The 27772-nt window shown below is 46.2% G+C and overlaps 1 protein-coding gene across 2 annotated transcripts in view; it reads right to left on the bottom strand.

The window, feature by feature from the left end:
* Positions 1–27772, bottom strand: part of COL19A1 (collagen type XIX alpha 1 chain) — a 2198704-nt gene that overhangs the window by 454772 nt on the left and 1716160 nt on the right. For both annotated transcript variants that reach the window (XM_085610910.1, XM_085610909.1), the window contains exons 30-33: positions 22446–22523; positions 20487–20522; positions 20335–20388; positions 20198–20251 (exon numbers count right to left, since the gene is read on the bottom strand). In XM_085610910.1, coding sequence (XP_085467036.1) covers positions 20198–20251; positions 20335–20388; positions 20487–20522; positions 22446–22523 — 222 coding nt within the window. The remainder of the gene's footprint in view (positions 1–20197; positions 20252–20334; positions 20389–20486; positions 20523–22445; positions 22524–27772) is intronic.

The following is a 27772-nucleotide window of genomic DNA, read 5'->3' as shown; positions in this document are numbered from 1 at the left end:
TGGAGGATCCTTGGGGGACTCTGCAGATGGTTGGTGTGGGTTCTGGGGGGAAAGGGGGGAGTCTGACCCGCTGCGTTCTGCCAGAGTGGAATGAGCGGATCTAGTTGAGGGGCTTCTTCCGGATTCCTGTGTCGTGGAGTCTGCAGGCTAGGGTACGATGTGAGACTGTGTCAAAGGCAATGAAGAGGTCCAGGAGGATGAGGACCACAGTCTCTCCTCTGTTGAGTAAGGAGCGGATGTCATCTGTTTGCAGAGAGTAGGGCGGTTTTGGTGCTGTGGTTTTTCTTGAAGACTGATTGGGCGGAATCAAGGGTGTTGTTTTCTCCTATGAAAGAGGCGAGTTGACTGTTGACGGCTTTTCCCATGACTTTTGTTGGATATGGGAGGAAGGAGATTGGTCTGAAGGTCGGTGGGATCCGCCAAGGGTTTTTTCAGGAGAGGGTTGATCTCTGTGTGTTTCCAGTCGTCAGGGAAGGAGACGGTCTCGAAAGAGAGGTTGATGATTCGTTGCAGTTTGGGGGTGATGGTGTCTGGGGCTCTGTGGTAGATGTAATGGGGCAGGGGTCCTTGGGGGCCCCGGAGTGGGTGGTTGTTATAGTTTTTAGGGTGTTTTCAATGCTGAGGGTTGTCCATGGGTCCAATGTCAGCTGCATGGTGCAGGGATCAGTGGCCGTGGGTTGCTCATGAAGATTGGGGGGAGCGGAGCTGCTGAGGAAGGCGGCAAGCTGGTCATCGGAAATCTTGTTCCAATTCCTGCGCTGGAGCTGGTGTGGACGTCTGCAGGAAGTTTGGGGGTGTGGCTGAAGGTGATGGAGTTTCCTACTGTGAAGATGGGGTTGAGGGTGTGTCCTGCTGTGTGCGTTAGTTCTGCTACGATCTGTTTGAGTCCGATGTTGTGGAGGTTGCCCAGGAGGAAGGAGGAGTTGGGGTCTTGGTGCTTGTCGAGGTGGAAGTTGAGGACTCCCAGCAAGGTGTAGTTGGTGGAGGTGATGGCATGGGGGGTGATGATGTCAGTGATGGTGTTTGCGAAGCGTGTGCCGGGTCCGGGGGGGGTCTGTAGATGAGGGTGCCTCGGAGGGTGGTGGACGGGTTGGTCTGCATCTTGAAGCGGAGATGTTCCATCAGGTCTGTGGGCCCATCGGTGTGGGTGCTTAGTCTGAGCTTGGCTTTCTGGCAATGGAAATGCTTCCTCCGGGGCGGTTAGGGTGGTCCTTCCAGGTGATTTTGTATCCCTTGGGGATGGTGATCGCGATGTCTAGTTCCGGGGTGAGGGTCGTCCAGGTTTCAGTGAGGAAGGCGACGTCAGGGGTGGGGCTGTCAAGGAGCACCTAGATTTCCGTGGCATGTCTGTAGAGGGAGCGGATGTTGAAGAGGATGCATTGCAGGGTTGGAGTGCAATGGAGTTTTTGCTAGAGGGTTGAGGTGGGTCCTGGGTCTGGGTGGAGGAGGAGGGGCGGCAGTGACGACAGGTGAAAGGTCCACATGGTTAACGAGAGGAGAATAGAGCCTGCAGTTATTGTTCTTGCTGACGTTGAGAGCGTAGAGAGCCAAAGAGCTGTTGGGCTGGCGGGTAGGGGGACCAGGGTTCCTGGAGCTGGTCACGGTCAGGTCGCAGACGGGCACAGACGGGCTCGCCTTTGGTGCGCCTTGGTGCACCAGCGGCGCGGCTGCCATTAATTGGAGTTTGGGGGGAGGGCAGGACAGCTGGGAGGCGGGAGTGGGAACATGCGGGAGCGGGGCAGCAGCGGTGGGAAGAACAGCTGAGCGGAGGCAGAGAGGGAGAGTAAAGGAGCAATAAGTGACGGAAAATGAAAGACAAATAGAATAAAATAGAGTGACGGAAAATGTAAGTAAAATAGTTAGAAGCTAAAAGGGAGAAAATAAAATAAATAATAAGCAGCCAGGCAAAGGAGAGCCAGTGCAACCGGCAGCAAGATGAAGCAGGGCCTCGAACCACGGTGGTGACGAAGGTAGAGGCACTGCCTGGGTGAGCTAATGGTGGAGCTGAGAGAGCAGAATTCCGAGGGGTCTTGCTTGTCTCAGTGCACAGTGGCTGCCATTAAGTAGGGGTCAGGGTGAGGTCAGGACAATTTGGAAGCGGGTGCGGAAGCAGGAACACGCGGGAGGGGCTGCGCGGGCATCAGCAGCGGGAAAAACAGCTGAGAGGAGGCAGAGAGGGAGAGTAAAGGAGCAATAAGTGACGGAAAATGAAAGGTAAATAAAATAGAGTGACGGACAATGTAAGGAAAATATGTAGAAGATAAAAAGGAGAAAACAGAATAAAGAAGAAGTAGCCAGGCATGGCAGAGCCTGATGAAACCGGCAGGAAGCCGGAGCCAGATCTCGAACTACAGTCAGCGGTGGTGAAGGTAGAGGCACTGCTTGGGTAAGCTAATGGTGGAGCTGAGCACTGGGAGAGCAGAATCTAGAGGGGACATTTTAAAGAAGGGCACAACAAAGACACTACCGTTAGGTGCAATTTAACTTAGTTATTAGTTCTAATACATCGATTCTATTCATTGTGGTGACTTTAAAGTTATTGTTTCATAAAGCTAATATTGGAGTATATTATCTGTAGGGTTTGTACAGCAGCAAGTTGTCAGTTGGTATGTCTTCACAGACAAGAGGCATTTCTCAGGTCTGGTTGTGATCCTCATTGATTTATACTGATTGACTATTTAAAGTTCAGGGTTTTGGTGTAGCTTATCTGTTGTTTTTCCGAATACTAATGAAAATATTCACAGTGTGGAATAACCCAGTTTAAAGTAGGGAGTCAACTTCTAATTTGCAGCATGTAGAAAAAAAACTTGTTGCCTATGCCTCTTTATATATTATCTAGCCATAACCGTTTTCCACCAGAATATTGAGGAAACAATATTGTTGGGCAAAAAATATAAAGTTCTAAGTATTGAGCTAAAACATATTATGAAGTAGGTGTAAATAGCTCAACATGGCATTACTATACTTAACTTACACATAAATGCACTTGATGATACATAAGTATATCTCTTCAAGGCAGCTAGATGTGGAGTCAAGAGTAGTAAATGTATATTTACATATATGACCTTTGGTGCCACAATTTTTTCCTCATATTTTGACATACAATCTCTAGAACATGAGGGGAAATGTACTTTCAAAGTGTGGTGGTCTTATCGGCCATTTCCTTAGGTGTAATTAACCCCTTCCCTAGCTATCGAGATAACAAGTGAGAGCTCACATAAAGGAGGTACAGTCACAGACTATACTTGACTTCATGTGGCTTTGGAACTCTTCACAAAGACCAGGGGCGTGGGGCGTTCTTGGAAAATGTTCGAGAATTATGACACTGGCCTTGCTGCCTGGATACTTGTAGACAATCTGTGGGGTGCCAATCAAGTGTGCCTACACCGGAAAAAACAGTTTGTGGGACAATTTCTGTAAAAGGACATGATTTGAGTAATCTTTAAATTTCCCCATGTGAATAGAGAATTGCCATTTCAATCAAATGCACAGTGTCATTACATTCAGTGTTAAAGAAAGAATCAAATGGGCCCTTTGTAGTACCAACAGAATTGGTTTTAACACAAAGACTCAGTGCACATATAGTTCTGTTCATGCTGAAAGAAGTGGAACTCATAGTCACTTCAGAGTTGTATTCAGGAATTCCCATAAACATTTAGTTCAATACTCAGTGGCACTCACGGTCCTTTCTGATGCTGCGTGCAGTCACACTCTCAGTTGGACTCTGATAGTGGTTCTCAGAGTGTAGTCGCAGGTTGCATTCTATGTCACTTATTTATCCTCCTTTGTGATGAATGACATTTTCATTCATTCCCTGACACAGTGATCAGTGGTATCCTCTTGTTTGTGCTACACTCAGGGACACTCTCAAGTGAATAGCCAGCAATCCCACTGAACACCAGAGTCTGTGGCCTGTACTCCGGCTGCAGTTACAATGAGCTGCCAGCCTTTTTCTCCCTTTCAGATGCTTCTTTTTTCTGAGGCTTTCTGGATAGACACAGTGTAGTTCTACACCAACCCTCTGCTGCGGTGAGTCCTGGAGATTCTGGCTATGATTCCAATGTTTCAGCCACAATTCTGGATTTCGGCGAGACTGACTCTGAGGCTGCTACGTCTCATGGCCTTTTGCAACCTCCTGGTAAAGCTTGCCCGCTGGCATATGTGAGCTTTGCAGTAGGACCTGAAATTGCAGTGAATGCAGCATCAGGGGAATCAGCCGAACCTGGTCCAGACATCAGAGGGAACTGCAAAAGATCTCCAGTCGTGGCTGATAAACTAGGATTGGGTCAGCAGAGACCCCTCTCCACCCATACATTTTGGTGGTGACAGACCCTTATGGGTTGGGGCGGCCATCTGGAAGAGGTGGACATCAGAGGGCTCTGGTGATTCTCCAGCAGACTCTCAGCTCCACATCAACTTGTTGGAGTTGAGAGCAATCTACTTGGCATTGAAGTCCTTCCTACCTTCCATCACAGGGAGGCTGGTTCAAGTGCACATCTTCACAACGTAGCGCTTATCCTGCCGTGACCTGATCAGTACCTTTTGATTGATACATAATCACACTGTGATATACTTATTAAGTTTATTCTACATGCACTGTTGAATCAAGAATTCTAGTTGTCCTTTACTAGTCAAGAGACTGTTTTATGTTTTGTGTGCTACAAATATTTAATTGCCATTGTTTAATATGGCCCTGATGAAGCAACATATGTCATGAAACACATGTTGGCCTATGTTGCTTATTCTGCTACAAAATAAAACAAACTTTCAGAGGAAAACGAATTATCAGTGTCCTCAAAACCAACTGCATGAGCAGCTAGGAAGGTTACCTGAAGATGGATGCTGATGAGTGAATCAGCCCAGACCAAGAAAAAAAAGAGATATGCAATCATGCTTAGACATCTTACAGTGGAATGAAACAGACATCCCACTAGACCTCTGATAAGAGAGTTCGAAAAAGAGAAATTTACCCTCACTATTTTCTCTACTAACAAAGCAGGATGTGTCTTATGTTGCATAAAACGGAATCACTATGAATGAGAGAAAAATGTGGGAGTCCCCTGGTGGCACAACTTAAACACAGGTAGACTCATATTCTCAATGAATGGGGCTTCTAACACCCAGCCCATAGGGATTATGCAAACCTTTGCCACAATCCTCTGTTGTCTCTATCATTTAGATAAATGCTGATAACATCAAAGAGAAACTTAGATTCCTAAACTACTTGTCCGTACCTTGCCATTCAGATGAGGAGATCATAAAACCGGAAGGCAAAACAACTAAAGAAGAGATAGAATTGTAGATCACAGACCTCCTTTACAAAAAACCCTGTGTCCCCAGGTAATTGTGCAAAACAGGCAAATCCTTGCAAGTTAAATGTCATGATGCTCCCTTCAAGGAAGCAGAATTCTCAGACATTTGCCATACTGCTTCCAACATCTTCCTGTAAGATCTAATTCTCTCTCATACCTCAAAACACACTACACTGGATCAACTACCATTCCATTTATCTGATCAAGATGGATCTGAAAATCTTGGCAACATTTCTGGTGAACCCGCTATGCAAGGTAATCCCCTCTCTAATTCTCAAAACACAAGTAATTTGTGTCCTGGGTAACTCCTCAAGACAACATTTAAGAATGCTGTCTCTCTAATTCTGTCAGTCTAAAGATGTTCTTGGCACATCGTGGCACTGTTAGGGTGTTCGAAGGAGTACACTTTGACCTAGACAAGAATCAGCCTTTGGGGGTCAATACTGACTCCAGAAGGAGCCACCATCAGGGTCCAGGGCAGTCCCAGTTGGAATCGGTCAGATGGAATCTTCAGGAAAAGGGCTTCTTTATTCTGAGTACAATTGGGAGCAGGACAATACTTTCAGGTCACCTCACAGGTTAAAATGAACATGTTCCTTACCCTTGCTAATGCCTTTTCTAGTAGAGACTCTATCTAGCTGCAAATTCCTTACCTTAGAATTATCCACTGGTGTCAGACGGGACTCGGAAAGTTTTCATGATCAGTAGCCCTGTGCGGCAGAAGGTAGCATTGTTTTAGCTCCGTGTGACATTGTCGCCGGGAGTGATATGTGCAGTGTCTATACAGGTGCCACCTCAGCGCACTACCACAAAGAATATTGACCACTGGTGTGGAAAACTAGGGCCCTGAAAGGGAGAAACCCCTATCTTTAGAGATCTGTTCACAGAAAGGGGAGGATGGGTAGGTCGGGAAGGAATCTGTGGCTAGATTAATTCTCTACCAGATAAGGTGTTACTGATGGTAAGCACCTTTTTCATCTGATAGAGACTTCGAGCTGCAGATTCCTTTTCATAGAATACATACTCAAGCAATACCTCGCCAGAGGTGGGTCAACGGAACAACTTCACACTAGAAAGTCCTGCAGAACCAAATGGGCAAAATATCCATCCCGATGGATATGACTTTTGTGGCAGTAGTGCTTGGGTAGCGTGTGCAGAGAAGCCTATGTTGCTGCTTGACAGATGTCTAGGATCAGAACTCAGTGGTCGCAGATTTATTTTAAAGCCCTCTGTACAGCCTGTAGTGAGGATATGGATTCACTGCGTACATTGCTGAGATAGCATAAGTTAGTATAAGCTTGGCTGCCATGTTGCCGCTTTTGCACACGTTTCTACATTATTTTATTTTCGGAAAACCTCTGCCTGTGCCCACTTACATCGGAACCGTCTGCCTTTCACGTTTCTTGCTGTGCTCTGTGGTCTTCGGCTGCACAGCGTGTTCAAGGTCAAAAAACAATGTGCTCTGTTAATCTGCTTTGGTCAGTCCTATGCATGTTAGATAGAATACTGCCACAGCTGCACTACTGAAAATCGAGTGCTTTTAATATGGCATTGCATGCATGTTAGGCCCTTGCAGAAAAACCTTTCTGAAGAGAAGAGCTGTGTTTTTCCAGAGATGTAAATCTTTGCATCTAAACTTGGAGGTATGGGGTCTCCCTGACAAAGCCCAGGGGTCTTCTATAATTATTAAAACTAGTTCCTAGCACGGGCAGGGTGGCAAGGCACAGTAGGCCTTTTTCCCACTAGCTTTATATAATGCTATCCCCGTTTGTATTTTATGGAATTGTAACCATGTTCACAATATTGAGTTTATGCATATTGCTGCTAGTATTGGCTCATGTACTGCATTATAGAGCACGTTAATTAAAATAAACATTTGAAACTATACTGTGTCTCTGATTACTCACGTTGTGGACAAGTATGAGTGAGTTGGTGAAAGAGTGTTCTTGCTCCCGCGATTACTGAGAGAGTCTGAGTTACATGTTCTAGGATGTCTAATCATTGGTAGCTTCGCTGTAGTATGGAGAACGTATGAGAAACTATAGCTAGTCGGATTGGGGTTCCGGGCACTAAGGTGGGCTTTTGGTACACCACTATACACTGAGGTCCTGGTTTCTTGCGCGTAGTTCTGTATATGTGCAGAATCCCTGCAACAAGCCCATAGGGCACATCTTGATAAAGGCCTGCTGATCTCCCAATCCCTGATCTCCCCCCTACACCACTGGCAGAAATTTGTGAACCCACAATTCTCACTGTGCTATTTTTCCCACTCTCCAAAAAGTGTGAAGTTGGGCAGATCCGTTAGATATAACGCTGCTGAACTCTGGAATTCTTTAATCAGCACTTTACAGGCAAACAACCAGGAACTTTCTTTTTGCAAGCGTCTGAAAACTTGGCTGTTCGACAGCTGCCTCCCTTAGTGTTCTCCAGCCAGCTTGAGTCGCTCTAATTAGAGATGGAATGCCTATGGGTAGCTGTGTGCTCTATAAGTGACATAAAGAATAGAATAGCTCTGGTGGATTGAGAACACAAACCCTCAGGGGGTTGCTTCTTGGCCAGGCAAAAGGCTCTAGAAATGCTTTACTCCTTCCTTGTTTGGAGACAGCAGACTGTATGTTCTAGTCAGTTTAGAGCTAAACCTTCTGCCTACCATGTGGGGTGCGACAGGGCTCCTCTCTCAGCAGCACACCTTTTAACTTATAAGTTTCCTCCTTGGTAGCCTTAGTGAGATCCTTTGGATTCCAGGTAATATCATACGTCAAAGACACACAAATCATTGTGTCCTTCACTGACAACCAACCTGAGATGGCTGAGAAGTCTGAACTTTGCATGACTGGTGTGAGTAGCTGGATGAAGAATAATATACTTAAGCTTGATACGGATGAGACCGAAGCCATGGTCTTCGAGGCCCAGCACTCTATCTGGTCAGAGCTCTGGTGACCACATTATTTTGGGTCCCTCCCTACTCCTGCAGAATCATTAAAGAACTTAGGGCAGAGGTCTTCAATCTGTGGAAGCATGGGAAGGGGGTCGCGCTCTTCGGGCCCGATTCACAGAACTAACTTAAGACAAAATCCTAAACTTACTACCGTTTTGGTATTCACAGAATGCACTTACTGCTTTTGGTATTCACAGAATGCACTTACTACTTTTGGTATTCACAGAATGGATTTACGACTACTAACTTTACGTCCATACTCGGGCCGGAAATTCCGGACCGGAGGCGGAGCTTCCTGCCTGGAGGCGGAGCTTCCCGCCCAGAGGTGGAGATTTTGGCCATGGCTAAATCTCCGCCACTGTCCGGAATCCCCACCTCCGGCCCGGAAGCTCCGCCTCCGGCCTGGAAGCCCCGCCTCCGGCCCGGAAGCCCCGCCTCCAGGCCAGAAGCCCCACCTCCGGGCCGGAAGCTCCGCCTCCGGGCCGGAATTTCCGGCCCGAGTACGGACGTAAAGTTAGTAGTCGTAAATCCATTCTGTGAATACCAAAAGTAGTAAGTGCATTCTGTGAATACCAAAAGTAGTAAGTTTAGGATTTTGTCTTAAGTTAATTCTGTTAATCGGGCCCAGAATTTGCTGAAAGAAAATGTCCCAGACATATTAGAAATGCTTTCCCTGGAGCTTAATTCAGGGACTCTCCTGTGCTGGGAAATCGAAGCCAGACAGACACCTAACCACGCCTTTCTACCAGTGTGCTGCTGGCCTAAAAGAAATGCAACTGTGCACAACGGGTTAATCTGCAAATGTAAAGGATTTGCAGATTAACTTACTGTGCACATTTACATTTTTTTCAGGCCAGCAGCACACTGGCAGTAAGGTGTGTTTAGCTGTCTGCCTGGCTTTGATTTCTCAGGAGACGCGAGTGCTGTTCCAGTTAATAGACAGTGGCGTAACAAAACGTCAGCCCCCCCCCCCCTGCAAGATATGCTGAAGGGGCCCTCTCACAAGCGGGGGCCTTTGTTATGCCCCTGGTTGCTATGAGTAGCATATGATCTGCCAAGCAAATGATGGCAGCAGGTACCAACGTTCAGTCTAACACTGCACCAAACCCCACATCCTTATATACGATTATTTTGGCGTTCAATGTTTTGTGATTAGAGGAGCAATTATCTGCAAGCTATTTATTTATATTTGGCCACTTCTAAAGCGCTATATCTAGGTAGGTACCTCAGCGCTCATTCTTCAAAGTCCATTTCTGCAAATCACTTACCAGTCATATAAAATCACAGGAGCCTTGTAGTGGAAAAGCCAGGTGTTTAGTAGCTCTCTAGTCTACATCCCAGCAGGGTGTAGTCTCTTCTTAGATTCAGTGTAAGCCAGTTCTGGAGCATTGCTGCAGGCACTGAAAACATTCTTTCCCCATAAAGTTCTCTGAAACTTGGGAACCGTGAATAACCAAGCTTTTTCTTGGGGTATAGAACCTAGATTTGTGGGGAAGAGGGCTATGCATATAATGCTTTATGAACTAAGCATATGTATTTAAAGTTAACCCTCTGAAAACTCTGAAGCCAATGATGTTTATTTAGGCACTTTGAGAAGGACGTGTGTTTTTTAATATTTAGTATGAGTCACGTTGTGACATTTTGTACTAATTACAGTTTATTTGAGGCTTTTGCAGGATCCCCAGATACACAGCATTACTGTAATCAAACCTCACAGTCACAAACACATAGAAAATCTGTATTCTTTGCTGGATGTTGAACAGAAACCTAACCCGTTATAGTATACTTAATTGTAAAAAACAATTCTTAGTCATTCAGCAAATTTATTTATACAATGGTTGGTCAAAATTAAATCTGATTACAAGATTCTTTATCAAATGTACAGGGGGGGACTCTGATCTAAAGAGACGACTCCCATGCTTTTCACAGAGGAAGTAGTCCCAACATTTCTACCTGGTTTCCCTACTATTCCTATTGTCCAAATCTTGTCTCATGTTTTGTAAACACTGAACCAGAATGGTACGGTAGCTCAGTGAGTTGAGTGCGCATTGCTGAGAGCTGTGTGACCTGTAAATTGCTGGATAAAAGCAAGAAAACTTTATTCAGAGTTTCATCCATCTAACGTTGTTAAAGGCAGTGGCATTTTAAATGGATAACACTATTAATTCTTTATTAAAATGTTCTATGTAAAAGTGCAGAAGAATTAGCAGATTGTTATGCTGCTTTGTGATAATGAGAAAGGAATGTCTTTGTATGGTAATATATGCATATGTATGTCCTTCTGAGCATGTACCTGACGTACCGACATGGCAGAGTTAAAAGCAAATTGTAAAATTGTAAGATAATAGTTTCTGACTAGAGAGGGGGTCCTTCCGCCTAAAAACCTTTGATGGGGGGTCTCGGCATCAAAATGTTTGAAGACCACTGACTTAGGGGTTCTGTTCAATACCTCCCTCAACTTCAATATGCACGTAAATGGAAACGCAAGCACCAGCTTTTATATTATTCGATCCCTCAGGAAGATCTTTCTCTTTATTTCTGAGGAACTTCTCAAAACAGTGGCACCACGCGATTGGACTACTAGAATTCTATCTATCTCAACATAAACATCTACTCTGAATAAACTTCAGTTGGTGTATAATGTGGCCGCATGCCTCATTTGTAACAATCCAAAATATCTCTCTGTGAGAGAAGGCTTTCAAATTCTCCACTGGCTACCAGTCAAGAAGCGGATGATTTTTAAGACACTTGGTACATTTAATCAATCAATCGGGATCTTGTATAGTATGGCTACTCACCCATGTGGGTCTCAAGGCGCTGAAGGTGGTGGTGGGGACTGCTAATCTGCCTGGGTATGGAGGTTCAGTCGAAGAGCCAGGTCTTGAGATCCTTCCTGAATTGCGTCAGCGACGGGGATTGCCTGAGGTGGAGTGGCAGAGTGTTCCAGGTCTTGTTGGTGAGGCAAGGGCTCACTGACCATTAGGTCTCCCTTTTGTCTGTATTAGCCAGCTAGGCTTCTAAGATCAGCTTCAAGGAGGAAAGTTATAATGTAAAAATTTCAAAAGGCGAGATGAGGTGCATGCTCCTTCTCAGTTGCAGCTGCCAAATTATGGAATACTCTGACTAGCCACATTGCAAAAATCAACTTCTTGCCTCTTTTCGAAAACAACTAAACACCTGGCTTTTCTTTTCTTAAGTCTGGTGTCTCCTCAGGGAGTTTAGGAATTCCTGAATAGAGTGCCTTGATACTGTGGGTTTGGAGTGCTAGGTAAATTTCTCTTTCATTTCATTTCATTTCATTTCTTTCAGTGCTTAACAGATTTTAATGCAGAGCACGATCCATCGGGAGATAGTCCAATTTCCTTCTTGGCTCTGACATACACCATGAAGAGCTGGTCATTCACTCGAAACTCTCTTGTGCGATCAAGGTAGAATGACAATGCTCTTTTTTGATTCCAGTCAGTGAAGTCGCTCCTCTTGTTAGAAGGGATGAAACAGAGCCTAAAAAGGTAGGAGGTGTGATGGGCAGTCCTACACAAAAGGGAGTGACAACTTTTGACAGAAAGGAAGCTCCAGTGCAAAAGACCAGAGCATCTTGAAAGATGGTTAGGTATAGAGACTTGGATCACAAAGCCTGGAGCTCACTGACCATCTGGGCAGATGTTATCGCCACCAGGAAGGCTGTCTTGATGGTAAAGAGACTGAAAGGACAGTTATGTAAGGGCTTAAAAGGGAGTGCACATCAGAAAAGTAGGGCCTAGATTGAGGTCTCACTGAGGCATGATAAAGGGTGAAGGTGGAAATATATGTTGGAGACCTTTCAGAAACCTCTTTACAACAGGGGACTTTAAGGTGGATGGCTGATCTGGCAACAGCAGGAAGACTGAGGTGGCAGATAGATAGCCCCTTAGGGTAGTTAAAGCAGAGCCCTGCCGGGCAAGGGAAAGAATAAACAGAAGGACCTGAGAGAGGTGAGCAGAAAGAGGATCAACTTGCTTTTCTGCACACCATGCCACAAACTTGCCCCAACAGCAGGTATATACCGTCTTTGTGGAGGGACGCCTGGCTGCCAAGATAACATTGCAGCCTTCAAGCGGAAGGTCAAAAGCTGTCAACTATCACCCCTTACTCTCCACACATTAAGGTGGAGCATTGAAAGGTTTGGGTGAAGAACCCTCCCCTGCTGCTGCAACAAAAGATCCTCCCCGGAGGGGCAGCCTGACTAGAGGACAGATGGCTAGCTTGGCATACCAAACTCTCAGACTTCACTATGGAGCCACAAGATGGCTTAGCCCCGTCATTCATGGTCCTATTAAGAACTCCGGCCAGGAGTGGTATGGGTGGAAAGGCATACAGGAGGCCTGAGCTCCACTTGAGACAAAAAGCGTCTTCGAGCAAGAGCAGCCTTGGAAACTCTAGCATGAAAAACTGCTGGCAATGCATGTTCTCGGCAGTGGCAAACAGATCTACCAAGGCTCTCCCCGCTGCTGAAAGAGATCTTGCACCAGTTTCGGATGGAGACACCGTTCATGATCTGCTAGGCATCTTCGAGTGAGTTTGTCTGCCCTGGCGTTCAGACAGCCTGTCAGGTGTTGCACCACCAGGGAACTGCCTGGATGTTCCAGTCATGTCTAGAGGTACAGGGCCTCTTGAGAAAGGTGCACACCCCACCCTGCCCTGTTTGTTGCAGTACCACATGACGGTGGTGCTATCCGTGAACACATGCACTAGCCTTCCCTTGTTTGAGGGGCTATCAATGTCAGCCAGGACCTCCGGCAGCCCCTTTAGGTTGATGTTGAGTCCAGATTACACCGGAACCCAGAGGCATCTCATCTCCTCTTCTCCCAGTTGGCAACCCATTCCAGAAGTGATGCATAGGTCACCACTGTCAGGTCTGGTTGGGGAAGGGAGAGAGGTCTGCGGCTGACCCAATTGAGATTTGTTAACCACCCCTGTAGATCTTTTGCAGTTCCCTTCGAGATCAGTACCATGACGAAGAGATTCCCCTGATGCTGTTCCCACTAGAACTTTGGGTACCACTACAGAGCCTTCCCATGCCAGCGGCATGTGTCACAAGCAGGATGCAGGCAGCCATGAGGCCCAGCAGCCTCAGAGTCAGTCTCACCAAATCGGGATAGAGGCTGAAACATTTGTATCTGCCGTAATTTCCATGACTTGCTGTTCGGAAGGATAAACTCGGAACTGAGCTGTGTCAAGAACAGCTCCATTGAAAGGGAGCATCTGAGAAGAAGTCAGGTGTGACTTTGACACGTTGACAGTGAACACAAGCAAGTGCAGAAGGTCCACCATAGTCTGGCGGTGGAGGTAACTGCCTAGGGTGATCCCACCTTCAACAGTCAGTCATTGAGAAGGGAAAGACTGGTACCCCTGATCTCCATAGATGATCTGCAACCCCCGCCATCCCTTTGGTGAACACCAGAGGGGCACTGAGAAGGACAAAAGAGAGTACGGTGAACTGAAAGTTCTCATGGCCCTCCCCGAACCATAAGTAACCTCTGTGGGCAAGAATGTGGAAATATGCGTCCTGCAAGTCCAAGGCCACTATCCATATCCAGTCTCCTGGGTCCAGGGCAGACAGGAATTGAGTGTGAACATTTCGAATTTCTACTTTTTGAGGAAGAAATTGAGAGGGAACTAATGTCTAAGATGTCTAATGTCTAAGATGGGGCAAGGGCCTCTGTTCTTTTTGGGCACCAAAAAGTAGCAGGAATAACACCCACAACCTACTTTAGGAGTCAATACCCTTGGTTGAGAAAGCCATCACTTCTAGGCGGAGTAAGGAGAGATGGCCCTCCCTCAGTCGGTTGCAAGTAGATGGCTTGGATGGAGGGGTAGTCACAGAGTGTTGGAAAATTAGACATTGTTTGTGAGGCCTGCACAAACAATATGTCTACATTTGTCCTTCACTGTGAACCAAACACCCCATTGTAGCACTTGACTCTCAGAGGGTAGCGTTGCAGAGCAGTCTAAGGCTTACTCAAGGGAGGTGGTGTGGGCTAGTAGTCGGCATTTACAGGTATGCAGAAATAACACACAATAGTTGATTGTCCAGTCTGTACTTTTCTTTATAAAAAAGAAGAGTACATTTATAACACACACACACTACTCAATACTATGCATCAATATTCACATATACATAAGCTGTTAGAAATACTTCGCAAAATTGTATAACATTCCCACTCCACCCGCAGGGGAGGGTCTAGTACCATCACTCCCATGTATGCACATCATCTTACCCCCAAATGCAGTGGATTGACCATTACTGGAAGCGAGGGCCCTTTCAACCGGCAGCATACCAGTGGCGGCCCACCCCATTATCTCAACACGCATTCATAAAGGGAACACCTGCCATAGTGACACATAACCCTGACAGAGCATCTCATACTGACCACACAGTGTTTAACTAATGCAGTAGCAAGAATACATGTCTAGGCATCACTTAGAATGACAGTACTCATCATATCTGGTAACAGGTATAATGCAAGTCAATCTCTGCCTCAAAAAGCATCACTTTTATAATCACAGATTTATGCAATTACATCCAGCCCCCCTGGCAGGCATGCCTAGTATCAAATTTCCAATTTACTTATCATTTCACATATTACACGTGACTTCCAATACCCCAAAAGAAACAACATTATTTAAATGCACCACTTGTGCAATTGCACCTTTCCACCTCAAGGGGATGTCTCGACATAAACAATACATGTTCAGGCTTTCACACATCAGTGTAATCCTAAACATCACCTCCCAGTTGAAGAACAAAAGCTCCAGCATTAGATAGGCTTAAAAAACATGAACAACCCTTGAGGGCTTATTTCCTTCAAGTCCCCCAGAGACTGAGGGTGGGGACTTTCCACTTTCGTGCTGGGGGAGTCTGTGTTGCTCCTGGAGCTCCCCCTGCACCTTTCATGCATTTGGCAGTGACCCTATCTGCCTGGGGTCACCACACGCCACCAACACGCAGGTTTCCTCTGCAGGCCTTCTCAGGCCCTGCAGGGCATTATGGGGCACTTTCCGTAACTTGTGCATTTTATAGCAGCGGCTCTCCTGCTGCTCTGCCACATTCCCAACTCTTTGGGTGCCTGGTCGTACCCGAGTCCCCCACCTTCAGGTAAGTGAGGGCGCAGGTCGGGAGCTCATCCCCAGCTGCTCCTGCTGGCCAGCACCCTCGCGAGCTGCGGCAGGAGCCGGCTCTCCATTCTGGTCTGCCCGGGCAAACACAGTTGATGCTGCCGGTTGCGCGGGGCCTTGAGGGAGTGCGTCGGCACTCCCCCCTCCTTCTTCCTGCTGTGGGGAAGTGCGGCGGCACTCCCCCAACCTATCCGCTAACACTGGGCCCGGAGTTGGGAATCCCGGGCGCCCTCCTCCCCAGGTAATGCTTCACGGGGACTTCAAGGTTCAAAGTTCGCCTACCTTCTGGGGTTATATCTTGGCACTCATGCGGCTGATTTTCATCATCTTGGCCACTTCTCGCTCCTGGTGGCCAGCCCTAGTCACCAGGACCACTTACTTTTCACGACCCTCTTAGCCTCAAAGAGGGGCTGACTCTGCAAGGAGCTGTCTTCACTAGCTCCCTGTGCCAGCTTTTCACCCGGCTCTCTTTCAAGGCCTCTCTTCTCCTTGCGCAGAGGCCCAGGCTTCTACTTACTGGCCCTGGACTCACTCAAAGGCACAGTCCAGGGTCCTGGGACAGTCAGGGGTTATCTCCTTCCAACAGCCCATGGCACCAGGCTACAGCACCAGACTTCCTCAGCAAGACCACACCCCAGAGAGAGCTCCTCTTCCTGGTCAAGACTTTTTAACAGAATTGGGAGGGGCTGGCAGGACACCACTTTTGCCCCTGCTCCCTCCTTCCTGCACAGACCTCTGGGATACTTCAAGATGGCATCGTCCAGGGGTCTCATGCCACATGGTCTCTGAAAAGTCTCCTTCCCCCCTTGCTGACTTCAAGGCCCTGACCCGGAGCAGGCCTGGTGCCTGGCACTGGGTGACAGGAACTGATGGATAACCAGCAGCTTTACCCCCTCTCTCCCTCCTGGAGAAAATACCTTAGCCCTTGGGAATGCTTGCAGTGAAGGGCTAGGCTCTGATGCTACAGGTTGGGGAGGAAGATAATTAATCCAGCCTGGCAGGGTCACACTCGGCCAGGCCCTGGTTATGAGCTGAGTCAGAGGAATATGGCATTTCTGGATGACCCATAAGCAGTACAGGTATGGATTTGGACTCAGCGAAATACTCCTTTTTACACAACTTAAAGTGTACTATGCTGCGTGTCTGGAATTTGTAGGCCCTAGGAAAGTGAAACTACCCCATGTGGTCTTTGTCTTCATTGGAGAGTAATGGAGTGTTCCTACAGTGAAACAGTAAAGCACACTGACTTTCCCTTACAGGTGTCCTACATTAAAAAGCATATTCCATGTCATCACCCAAGTCTGCACAATTCCCTCTGTCTAGGTCAACTCTCTCCCCGCAGCTCCGCTGTGCCATCTCTTGCCTCCAGACCCGACCTCCTCCTTGGGAGGTTTGAGGCTGCTGCCTGCGCCTGCTGCCTGCTCCAAATGGGACCAAACAGTCTGCAACCACTGTAACATTTCTCAGCTGTTTTTTTCTTAATTTTTCCCTGTTGTGCCAGTGTTATTGTGCCCATCTGTGTCTTGCTCTAATTCCACCACTGTTTGTATTTTCTCATGCCTGCCTGTTCCTTTTGCCTTTCGCCACTGCTGCCCCTGCGGCCCAACCCACCCAGAATTCCCCCCCGGAATTCCCCCGCTCCCGCCTCCCTGCCTCTCCTCCCTTCCACCTCCCCTACTTAATGACAGCCGCTGCACGCTGGGTTCGCGCTCAAGGCCCCAGACCCAAGCAAAATGTGTGTCAGCCACCGACATCTGTTGATGACAGTCACTGTAGGGCTTGAAGCAGGCTTTCTTTGTGGACATCTTGCCACACCAGGAGGCAATGTCTAAAAAATCTTTTACAAGAGGGTCGAGAAAAGGTCAGTCAAAAAGTGACTGGGTGTAGCTCTCTCCGGATCTGTGATGACTGGAGCGGAAATAGAACTGACATCAGCACGCTGGGGTGGCACCTATTTGAGCACCGCACATGTCACATCCGGGCAGACGCCGCCGTGTGGAGCCGAACAACACCACGTACCGGCACACAGGGATACTGCTCATGAAAAAGGTCTAGATCCAATGTGAGCCTGGTGATAATTCTAAAGTAAGGAATCTGAGGCTAGAAGTCTCTATCAGATAGCAGGTGCAGTTTCTGTTCTATCGTTCACAGTTCCATGTGGCATCCTGAAGAGGGTGTCCATAGGTGCCACATTTATGTCTGACACTAGCATGTGGGTGGGGGTGAATCCTGCCACCTACCTAATTAGTAGGGAAAAAGTTCCCAGGTGCACTTCTAAGCACTTTTGCAGCAGCTCTTGTGTGCCCTACTGCAAACAACTGCACAGCCACAAATGGGGGTGATCAGACAAACATTTGCATTTTCCTACAATAACACTGCATTCATAGCTGTTTCTTTCACAGTGTTAAGGGCAATCTGATATGTATTCTCATCTTCAAAATAATTGACATTCGTAATTGCATCTGCCACATCAAGGATGAGGTCATCACAAGAATTGCTTTTGGTGTGTGAGATATGGTTTGCATGTCTGCTGTGAGAGTTATGAATTGATGTTCTAAAATAACTTGCAAATCTCAGTGTTTTTGTTGTTTTTATTAGGAACCATAACACCACTTTACATGTGCCTTTTAACCCCTTCGCCGCGGCACGAATTCCGCCGCGGCGCTGGGGGGGTTCGGGGTCAGCACGGCGCCGCCATGCTCGTGACGGGACCACTCCGTCATGAGCCACGGGCGTGCTGTGCTCATGACGGAGTGGTTCCGTCACGACTCCGCCCACTCGCATTATTCCCCCGCACAGGCGGGGAATCAGCGCCACGTGGGCGGAGCGGCCGCAACGGCCGCAGCATGACGGAACCACTCCGTCATGAGCACACGGCGCCCGTGGCTCATGACGGAGTGGTTCCGTCATGAGCACGCAAGGGGTTAAACTGAATTTCTAAGGTGTTTGTAAAAATGTGTTACATTGTTATAATAACCAAGACTAATCATAACTTCACTTTACCGTTTGCTTTTTTTAATCAAACAAGTTTAATAGATTTTCTGATAGAAAACACAGTGCCGCCATTGTACATAACAGGTAGATAAAAATATGTAAATCCTAATTTGTCGACAGGATGAAATATAAGAGGGGGTCATCAACAAAGAAAAAGATAAACTCCCCATCCTCCCTCCGATCTCCCCCACAAGGCTCTATGGTCGCACCTCATGCACCTAGGATCATATAAAAAATAATTCAATTTGGCATAATCACATTGATATGGAGGAAAATTACATTTCAGAAGTGAATCATTATTATTTTATCCTTCCTTTAATAACGTTATCTCAGATAAAGAAAGCCTTACAGGAAATTCAGGGGTCTAAGCTGAGGATGGAATGACCATCATGGCTGTCCCTCAGCTAGATAGTTCATTCTGGGATGTCAATAAGTACCGTGGTCACTAGCCAAGTCCATGGTGTTGCTTGTTACTCTTTCCATCGCCAAAATGTTTCAAAGGCAAGAATGCCACTGGGTAATATCTACAGCTTCCTTTGTCCTCTGCGCAGCAGCTATAGTGCCCTTTGCCGCACCTAGGCAGCTCCATAATATGAATTTATCAGGCTTGGTTTGGTATTGCAAGTCCAGAATCCTTGCTCCTAGAAGCGCACATGAAAACTTTACAGGTATGGGGAAACCAAGCATTTTACAGATTCCCGCAAACAACGTCCTCAAAGAACCCTGGGGCATATCAACAACAACCGGCGATAATTATCACAAAGCGCACTTAGCGCTAGGATAATTATCGCCGGCTAGCGTGAATTTTTATCGCTGAGATAGCGTGCTATTAGCAACGCTTATCTCAATAGCGATAAAAATCCTCACGCCACAGGCTAACGTGAGATTATCGCTGGAAACCCAGCGATAATCTCACGTTACCTTGTTGATAGGGACAGGCAAACTTAGCCATGATATCCACCTTCCATAGGATATCATGGCTAAGTCAGAAAAATACCAGACGTAAAAAAGCAGCGTTAACCGCGGTTAGCGCTGCTTTTTGTGTCTCTAACAGGGTTAGCGATATTCTTGATAATAGGAGAAATGTCGCTTAGTGACATTTCTCCTATTATTTTACTCTGGAACGCCCCCTTTGCATCTCATTAGAGATGCAAGGGGAAGCGTAGAGTAAAAGGGTGCTAACATGCGAATTTGCATGTTAGCACCCTGTTGTTGATAGGGCGCTAGTTTTATCTCTGCTTAAAAAAGCAGAGAAAAAGTCCTTGTTGATATGCCCCCCTGTATCTTGAGACAAGTCTACCAAATATGTAGTAAATCACCTCTCGTCCCATATTCTCTCCCGCAGAGTAGACTGACTAGAGGTCAGTATTAAAGCAATTTGTTATGGTGCACATATATTTGTTATAAAGATGTTTGTATTGGGCTACCCCCTGCTATTTAAGGAAAACACACTCGCCAGTTCTTACTCTCTCGTGTACACACACGCGCGCGCGTGCACACACATTCACACTCCTTTCAGCGCCCTGTCCCATTGGGGCCATCCCTTTTTAGTCTGCATTTCCAGAAAAAGAAAACAATTACAACATCTCTAATGCCAATAAGTCCGGTAGCCAGTAGAGACCACATGGTAAAATATGTATGTGCGTTCAAAAAGATAAACGTAATTATCACGAATGAGAATGTTCCTAGTGGAAAACCACCCGTTTCTAAAGCATCATAGTGAGGGCCGCAAAACATATTTCCGTAATAATAGTTTCCACAATTTTGCTGAAATGATATGTGCTTTGTGGGTACGTACCGGTTCACCTGGAGGGCCTGGCAGTCCTGGTTTTCCATCTCTCCCTGGAAGCCCCTACAATCACACACATTGTTTCATTAGTTTTCCAATTATAAACAATTCAAACAAACAAGTGTTTTAACAAAATCGTTACTTACGTCTTTACCCGGGGAGCCTGGAGCACCTGGTAACCCAGAGAGGCCCCTCGGACCCTACAATGAATACAAAATGACACCTGTTCCAGAAATGATAACAGATGAGCATGCCGAAGTGTATTTCAGTTTTGCCAAGTATTCTTATAGTATTTTACCTGAATACCTTGCTGTCCAATAGAACCTTTGGGGCCCTGTAAATGAAAAGAAACGTTAATGAAAGGTAATGTCTTTAGAATGGCTGCATTTTCCTTTCTAAGGAGTTGCTCTTTTGTACGTTTTCTATATTTCTGTTCTGGTTAATTTAAGTTTTATTAGGTTCAGGGCCTAGTATACCCACAAGAAAAACTGAGGGGCATATTATCAAGCCCCTATCACCACCACAACGTCACTTTTTGTGACGTTGTGGTGGCGATAGGGTCAGCGCCCTATTACCAAGGCAGCGTTAATCCACTTAACTTGGCTTAAACCACGTTAAGTGGCTTAACGCTGCCTTGATAATAGTGCCCCTTTCACGCTAAATTTATCGTGAAAGGGGCGTGCAGTGGGTGTTGCGATGGGCATTCCACCACAACACCCATTGAATTCGACACTGCCACCTATTATCAAGGGTGGCGATAATAGGTGGCAGCGCCGAACTTAAGACCAGAAAAATCCTGGTCTTAAGATGGCGTAAAGAGGAGAAATGCTTTATTTCTCTTCTTTTTTGCTTTTTTCCATGTGTGCTGCCTTGTGCTGCACACATGGAAAAAGCAAAATGCCATGGTTTGTTTATGTACAGGAAGGTGTCCCTTCCTGTACATAAACACACCTTATTTTAAAATGCCATTTTGTAACTTACATGTGTGCTCCATGAAGCAGCACACATGTAAGTTACAAAATGGCATTTTAGGTTTGTTTATGTGCAGGAAGAGACACCTTCCTGTACATAAACAAACCTCCCTGCTCGCAGACACCCTGGCACTCTGGTGCAAGGGTGCCTGTGTTGGCACTCAGTTGTAAAGGCGCGGGGGAAACGCGAGGCTGCGCCATATCCTTGATAATATGGTGCAGCCCCGCGGTTCCGCGGTGGCGGAGAGAGGCGTTACGCCAGGAAGGCTGACGCATCTCGCCGCCACTTCCTTGCTAATATGCCCCTGAATTGTCTCTCGGAGCACAACATGCCTGCTGGGATCCTTGGAAAGAGATTCCAGTCCTGAACAGTCTGAGAACAAGCGAGGCGTCAGGGTCTCTATGCGTGTCACGGTAGTGGAAATGTTCCTGAAGGAATATGATTCTGGGCCCCCAGTTTAAGCACTTGAACTGTGAGGTGCCATCTTGTCATCTAATGCCTCTCGGGGGATACTATTGAGGAAGCCCAGGTTGAGCAAGCAGAGGGATTTGTTAGAGATGAATGGGGTGGTTCATTTCGGAGAAGGGGTTGCTAAAGGCAGTGTCCTGTAGGCCTTTGTGGTCAGGCACAAGAGCGGACACCACATTAGTTTGAACGTGTCAAAGTGAGGGGCCGGGCTTCTAAAACACCATCATATCATGGGCCTTGTGCTGCAGGTCAGCCGGTGCCAGTGAAAGGTGGCTCAGTTCAGTATGCGGCTGTCAGAGTCAGAGCGCTGACCACAGACACGTGCAGCTTGGAGCAGTTAACAAGAGGGTCCTTCCTGCATTGTTACTTCAGTGAAAAGAAGATTCCATTTGTCACTGCCCACTGTCTAGTTTCAAGCAGCTCATCAGGTCGCAGAGAATGTACACAATTGTTTAAATGAAACAAGCAAACTTCACTGGCTGGCCAGCAGGGTATTTGGGAGGGGGTGGGTGTAGGGCGTGGGTGAAGGGGGAGGGGGGAAGGACTGTTGATGGTTGCAACATGCTATGAAAAATCTTTTAAATGCTGTAAATTTCCTAATATATTGCTTAGCCGTTGCGATGATTCAAATAATTTCCAATGAATCATCTTTTCACATGCAATATTTTTGTTTTGCTGCTGCAATAACAAATGACTTTGATGGAAAAAAGCATTTTATTAACTATAGGTCTCAGGATCTTAAAACTGCACTTAGAATTATATTACGATTTGGCCTGATTTATTTAGTTAAAAAATATTCTCGTGACATTAGACTTACAGGTGGGCCCTCTGAGCCGAATCCCGGTGGTCCAATATCTCCTGGTGACCCTGGAACACCTGCTATTCCCCTTTCTCCCTGGCAAGAAAAAACATGTATTCAGTTCGTACAATGTACTACCATTTATATCAGAAAATGCATACACCGTACACATTAGGTAACAGAACTCAGTGCCCTTTGAAAACCCATTATTCTTGGTTAGACTGATGTCCTCTGTATCGCTATCATATACATCATGTGCATTTAACTCATTTAATTGATGTAGAATGGAAAGAGGGCTATGTTATGTAACTACATGGAAACATGAGACGTTTATGCCAAGACACCATTAGACTCGTTAGATTAAATTGATGAACGGAAAAAAAAACTTTCCCTATAGTTCTTTTACGCTCACAGTACTTACTATGGGCCAGATGTACAAAGCATTTTACCAATCACAAACGACCAATCAGACAATTTGCATCCGGTAAAATGCTTTTCACCATGTACAGAAGGCAAAATGTGACTTCGGTCAGATGTACGAAATCAAGTGATGGCTATTTCCTAAAAGCAAATTTTAGCCATTCGCTATTAGGAAATCACAAACTGCGATAGGTTTGACACTGTTAGCAATTCCGAATGGGTCGAAAATGGACCTGCCTCATCAATATTCATGAGACAGGTCGCAATTAGCGTCCCATTGTGAATGACTACAATCACAGGGATGGTGGCCTGCTGGGATCAGCAGACCACTATGACTGAATTTGCTTTTTAAATAAAGCAATATTTTTTTCACAAAGGAGAAGGGGTCCCTTGGGGATCCCTTCCTGTTAGCGACTGGCTTACCACCTATTTCACGGAGTCTGTAAAATATAAATGTTTTGGGACCGCATTTCAGTCGCAAAACATCCATATATACCAGTGCTATTTGGTATTCGGAAGGGACGCCTTAAACATGCTCCTTCCTAATACCGAATTGCAAAAGCAAAATGGGAGTCGGTTAGAAGTTACCAAGATGTATATTTTAGATGAGAAGATTCCAGCACAGTATTTGTTTAAAGGTACTCAGATATTCAGTAGTCATTCTACCCAATCGTTCCTAGAGAAGAATATGTTAACCATCTGCGGCTGTAGGTTGCTGAGCTTTCTGGAGTTTGCCAGTAACATCAGGGGAGGGCAAAATGACAATTCTGCCAACAAGGTTGTGGTAACTAACAACTTTCACATGTCTGGAAAAAAGTTTGCCTGCAGCAGAGGTTTCTAGTACAAAGAAGCATTGGCATAGCCAATAGGTCTCGCCTTTGGGACCTTATAAGTGTTTAGCCATGCAACAGTTGCATAACTGAATACTTATAAGGTCCCAAAAGCGAGACCTATTGGCTATGCCAAGCTGCCGTGAAAGTGAAAGTAATCGCGGTAAAAGCGGCGCGCGCGCCCGCGCACATGCACTGTAGCTCTAGGCTGGCCTGGTAGCACTTTTTGGAGCCCTCTCAATAAGTCTCGCCAGATCAGCGCATGCGCTGGGTCAGGTGAGACCTAAAAATGATGGGGTTTCTCTGTAAAACCTACCTTTAGTAGGATTTGTTTAATCGTTTTTTTAATAACTTTATAACCACCATGAATGAACCCCTAATAAAGTTTTTAAAATAACCTTCTTGAAATCTGTCGCAGTGAGGTATCACAATTCTTCACAAACCTAGTTACAACTCTGCAAATCTAATGCCAGTGTGGAAAATTTTAAAATATTTTCAAACGTTTCTTACACCACCTGACAACCTAAGAGAGAAAAACATTTATAGAATTGTAAATGTGGGTATCATCTCTCTCCAGCACTCTGGAAATATAAAAACGGAATCGTATCCACATCAGAGTACTTCTTGGGCTCGTGAGGGGTATGACGTACTATACAAATCGTGCAGTACAATACTAATGCATATATCACCCTAGTCTTTCACTTTCACTTTCACAAAACAATCACAAGCTTCTATAATTCAACAATTCTGAATAAATCTCTGATAAAGTATATGTTTGGATTGGATTTAAAGCACAAAAAAGGGCTTGGTACGATAGGAGAAGGGCCACGTGTGTGGCTAAGAATGCACAGCTGGTCGATCGAGATTGTGGGAAGGGGACAACGGGAGAAACTTACACAGCCATGAAGTGACAACCCCACCTCTACCTAGTCTCCTGGAAACACAATACCATCGTTCACAGGACAAACGAAAACACAAACAGCATTCTGGCTCATCACTTTCCTAATAAAATTGTAGTGCCTCTTTGGAAAAAAAAGTAAAGCAGAAGAAATTTCGAGCAACCTTATTGAAATGCATAGAGCAATATATGCTAGCAGGTACAACCTCTGGGGGATAGCATTACTATGTTCAGAACTGACTGGTAAAGACGCCTGTGAGTGCATTTTGATGGTTCGCATAAATCATTCATTAAATGCAATCCTAAGTGAGACAGCAAAGCATTTATTATCAGATTATAGGCAGGCAGAAAAGGGAATCTGACAACATAGGGAAGATCTTTATTTTACAAAAATGGAGAAGATCTTCAAAAACAAATGATTTTCATTCCTTTTACATGAGCAATGTTTAAGGGTTTACTGAATTTGTGATTGGTGGGCAGGTATAGCATTAGGTACCATATTGTGATGAGTAGATGTGACAAACTTCAGACCATTCACCAGTTATTCGACGTATAGGACTAAGGAAGAGAAGTGCTTTACCAGAAGAACATTGGTGGATAGTATGCTTAAAAGACGTACATGCTCGGGAATTTCTTTAAAACAAGAAGAGCAGAACATATTGTGAACGATGAAACTTTAGAATGGGATGTATTTAGATATTGCATAAAAGGATGATTTATTGAATACGAGCCGAGAATAGCAACAACAATTGAGCACGTTGTGTAGCTTAGATCAGGAAATTAAACTAATTTAACTTTGCAGGAAACAGTTCTGAGTGAGGTTGTAGTTTGTGTGTCAATAGTTGCTTAGATTCCACGAAGCCAAAACAATCTGATTTCTACGAAGTGAACTGGTTTCTATGAGGAATACCTGTTTCACACATGGGTGTTTGGCACAAGCAGCAAGGCTTTATTCAGAGGAAAATGCAAGTAGCACATGTGTAATAGCATCAAGTTGAGAAGTAAATGACTTAAACTTTCCTAACTTGTGAAAAATGTTAGCAAAATAACACAAACTGAAGACGATGGGGTGTACGGATCAGGCATTTCCGTAAAATGAAAATTAGGATGGGAACTCAAAACAACGTTATTTACCAAACGAGGTGGACTAGTATCTGGACACCCACCACAGCCCAACTCCGATCGACTGCACTAGTAAAACGTTATGGAGGACTGAGATCTAAGCTCTTCCCAGCTATCTGATGATGGGGCATTGTAGCAGGTGATGATGTGATGTAGTTGGTGCTGAAACCGGAATGGGGAGTGCCCAGCAGGTTGTTTCTCTCCAGGTGTACGGAGAGTTGGGGGCCGATGGCCTTTTCGAGGACTTCGGAGGGGAAAGGAAGCAGAGAGATCGGGCAGTAGTTTTTGAGTATGCTGGGGTCGGCCAAGGGCTTCTGATGGAGGGGTCTGACCTCTGCATGTTTCCATCGATTGGGGATGGTGATGGATGTGTTGAAAATGGAGGTGAATTGGCAAATAATGTCCTTGCTCCCAAGTGGTGGGGGCAGGGGTCCCTTGCTGCTCCAGAGTGGATGGCCATGGTGCTCTGTGTGGTGAGCTGTTTCCATGCGGTGAGTGCGTGGTTGTGAGTGGCGTCAGATGGTGTGATGAGTTTGTAGAGGTCGGTCGGTTGGGGTTTGAAGTTAGTGTAGATAGTGTATATCTTGTTGTAGAAATAGTCCACCAGGGTGCCACAGAGTTCCTGGGAGGGGGAGATCATGTTCTAAGTGGCTCGTGGGCAAGTGAAGTCTATGATGATGTTGAAGAGTTCCTTGCTGTGTTTAGAGCTTGCTTCAACGCGGTCTGCCAAGGCACCTTATTTTGTATCTTTTAGGCGTTGTTGGTATTTGTTGTGGGCTGACTTGAAGGTGGCTCAGTCTGTGGGATCTCGGTTGCTGCTCAATCTTCTTTCTAGCTGTTTGCAGTTGGATTTTATTGTCCTGAGTCCTGATGAATACCAACTGCTTGTTTGATGGATCCTCTGGTCTTTGCTGGCTTGATGGGGCCAACTGTATCGGTGCAGTTGATGATCTAGGTGGAGTAATTCTGGATGGCCTGCTCAGCATTGGTTGTGGAGTCAGGCTGGGTGGTGTTGAGGGCATCCCTCCATTGTGTTTCTGTCACTTTGTTCTCGCTGTGGTGGGAGGAGCTGGGGGGCCTGGTGGTGGTGCATTGGGATCCTGAAATGGTGAAGTGGATGATGGCGGGGTTTTTCCAAGTCAGTTCAGGGACATGACTGTACTTGACTCCGTCGCTGGCAGTGAATTTCCGCTCAAGCGTGTGCCCTGTATCGTGTGTGGGGTTGGTGACCACTTGAATGAGGCCATTGTTGCTCATGGTTTCCAGGAGGTTTGAGGAGTTTGCGTCTTTGGGGTCATCGAGGAAGATGTAGTGCCTGGAGTCAATGGCAAGCAGGCCGATGAATTCAGGGATGGCATTGTAGAAGCCGGGGCATGGTCCTGGGGGGTCTGTAGGCAAGGGTGCCTCTAATGGTAGTTTTACCGTCAGTTTGGTGTTGTAAGTTAAGATATTCCATGATCGGTGTGGTGTTGTCTTCTGTGGTAGTGCAAAGGATGGTTTATTTGTGCACGATGACGATGCCTCCTCCATGTTTGTTGGTGCAGTCCAGGTGTATCATCTTGTAACCGTTGGGCATCCTGATGGAGATTTTGGGGGTGGAGGAGGGGTTAAGCCAGGTCTCTTTGATGAAGATAGAGTTGGGGTGAGGGTGGTGATGGCGTCCTAGTATTCAGGTGGCATGTTTGCAGGGTGATCTGGAATTGAGCAGGATGCAAATGGTCCTGAGATGCGACACACCAGTTTTTGTTGCGGCGTCGGGGATTCAGGGCTTGGAGCCCTGCAGCATCGATCTGTGGCTGGTTGGAAGGCCAGGGTTGTTGGGTGATGGGCACAGTCCATGCACGGACGGGCGCAGCCGGGCCTGCCTTTGGCACACCTTTGGAATGCCGGCAGCGCAGTTGCACTACGACCTCCATTAAGAAGTGGGAGTGTCGCTGAGAGGTGGTGGGCGGGGTTGATGGGAGGCAGGAAGCGGGAGGGAGAAACGGCGGAGAGCACACAGGCAGCCTGGCAGATAGAAGAGCAATGAACACAGAAATCTGCAAGTTTAAGCAAGAGCAAGCAAAACAAGTTTT

This window comes from Triturus cristatus, chromosome 6 (assembly GCF_964204655.1).
Source record: "Triturus cristatus chromosome 6, aTriCri1.1, whole genome shotgun sequence".
In the NCBI taxonomy this organism is placed as follows: Eukaryota; Metazoa; Chordata; class Amphibia; order Caudata; family Salamandridae; genus Triturus; species Triturus cristatus.
This window is presented reverse-complemented; position numbering and strand designations above follow the sequence as displayed.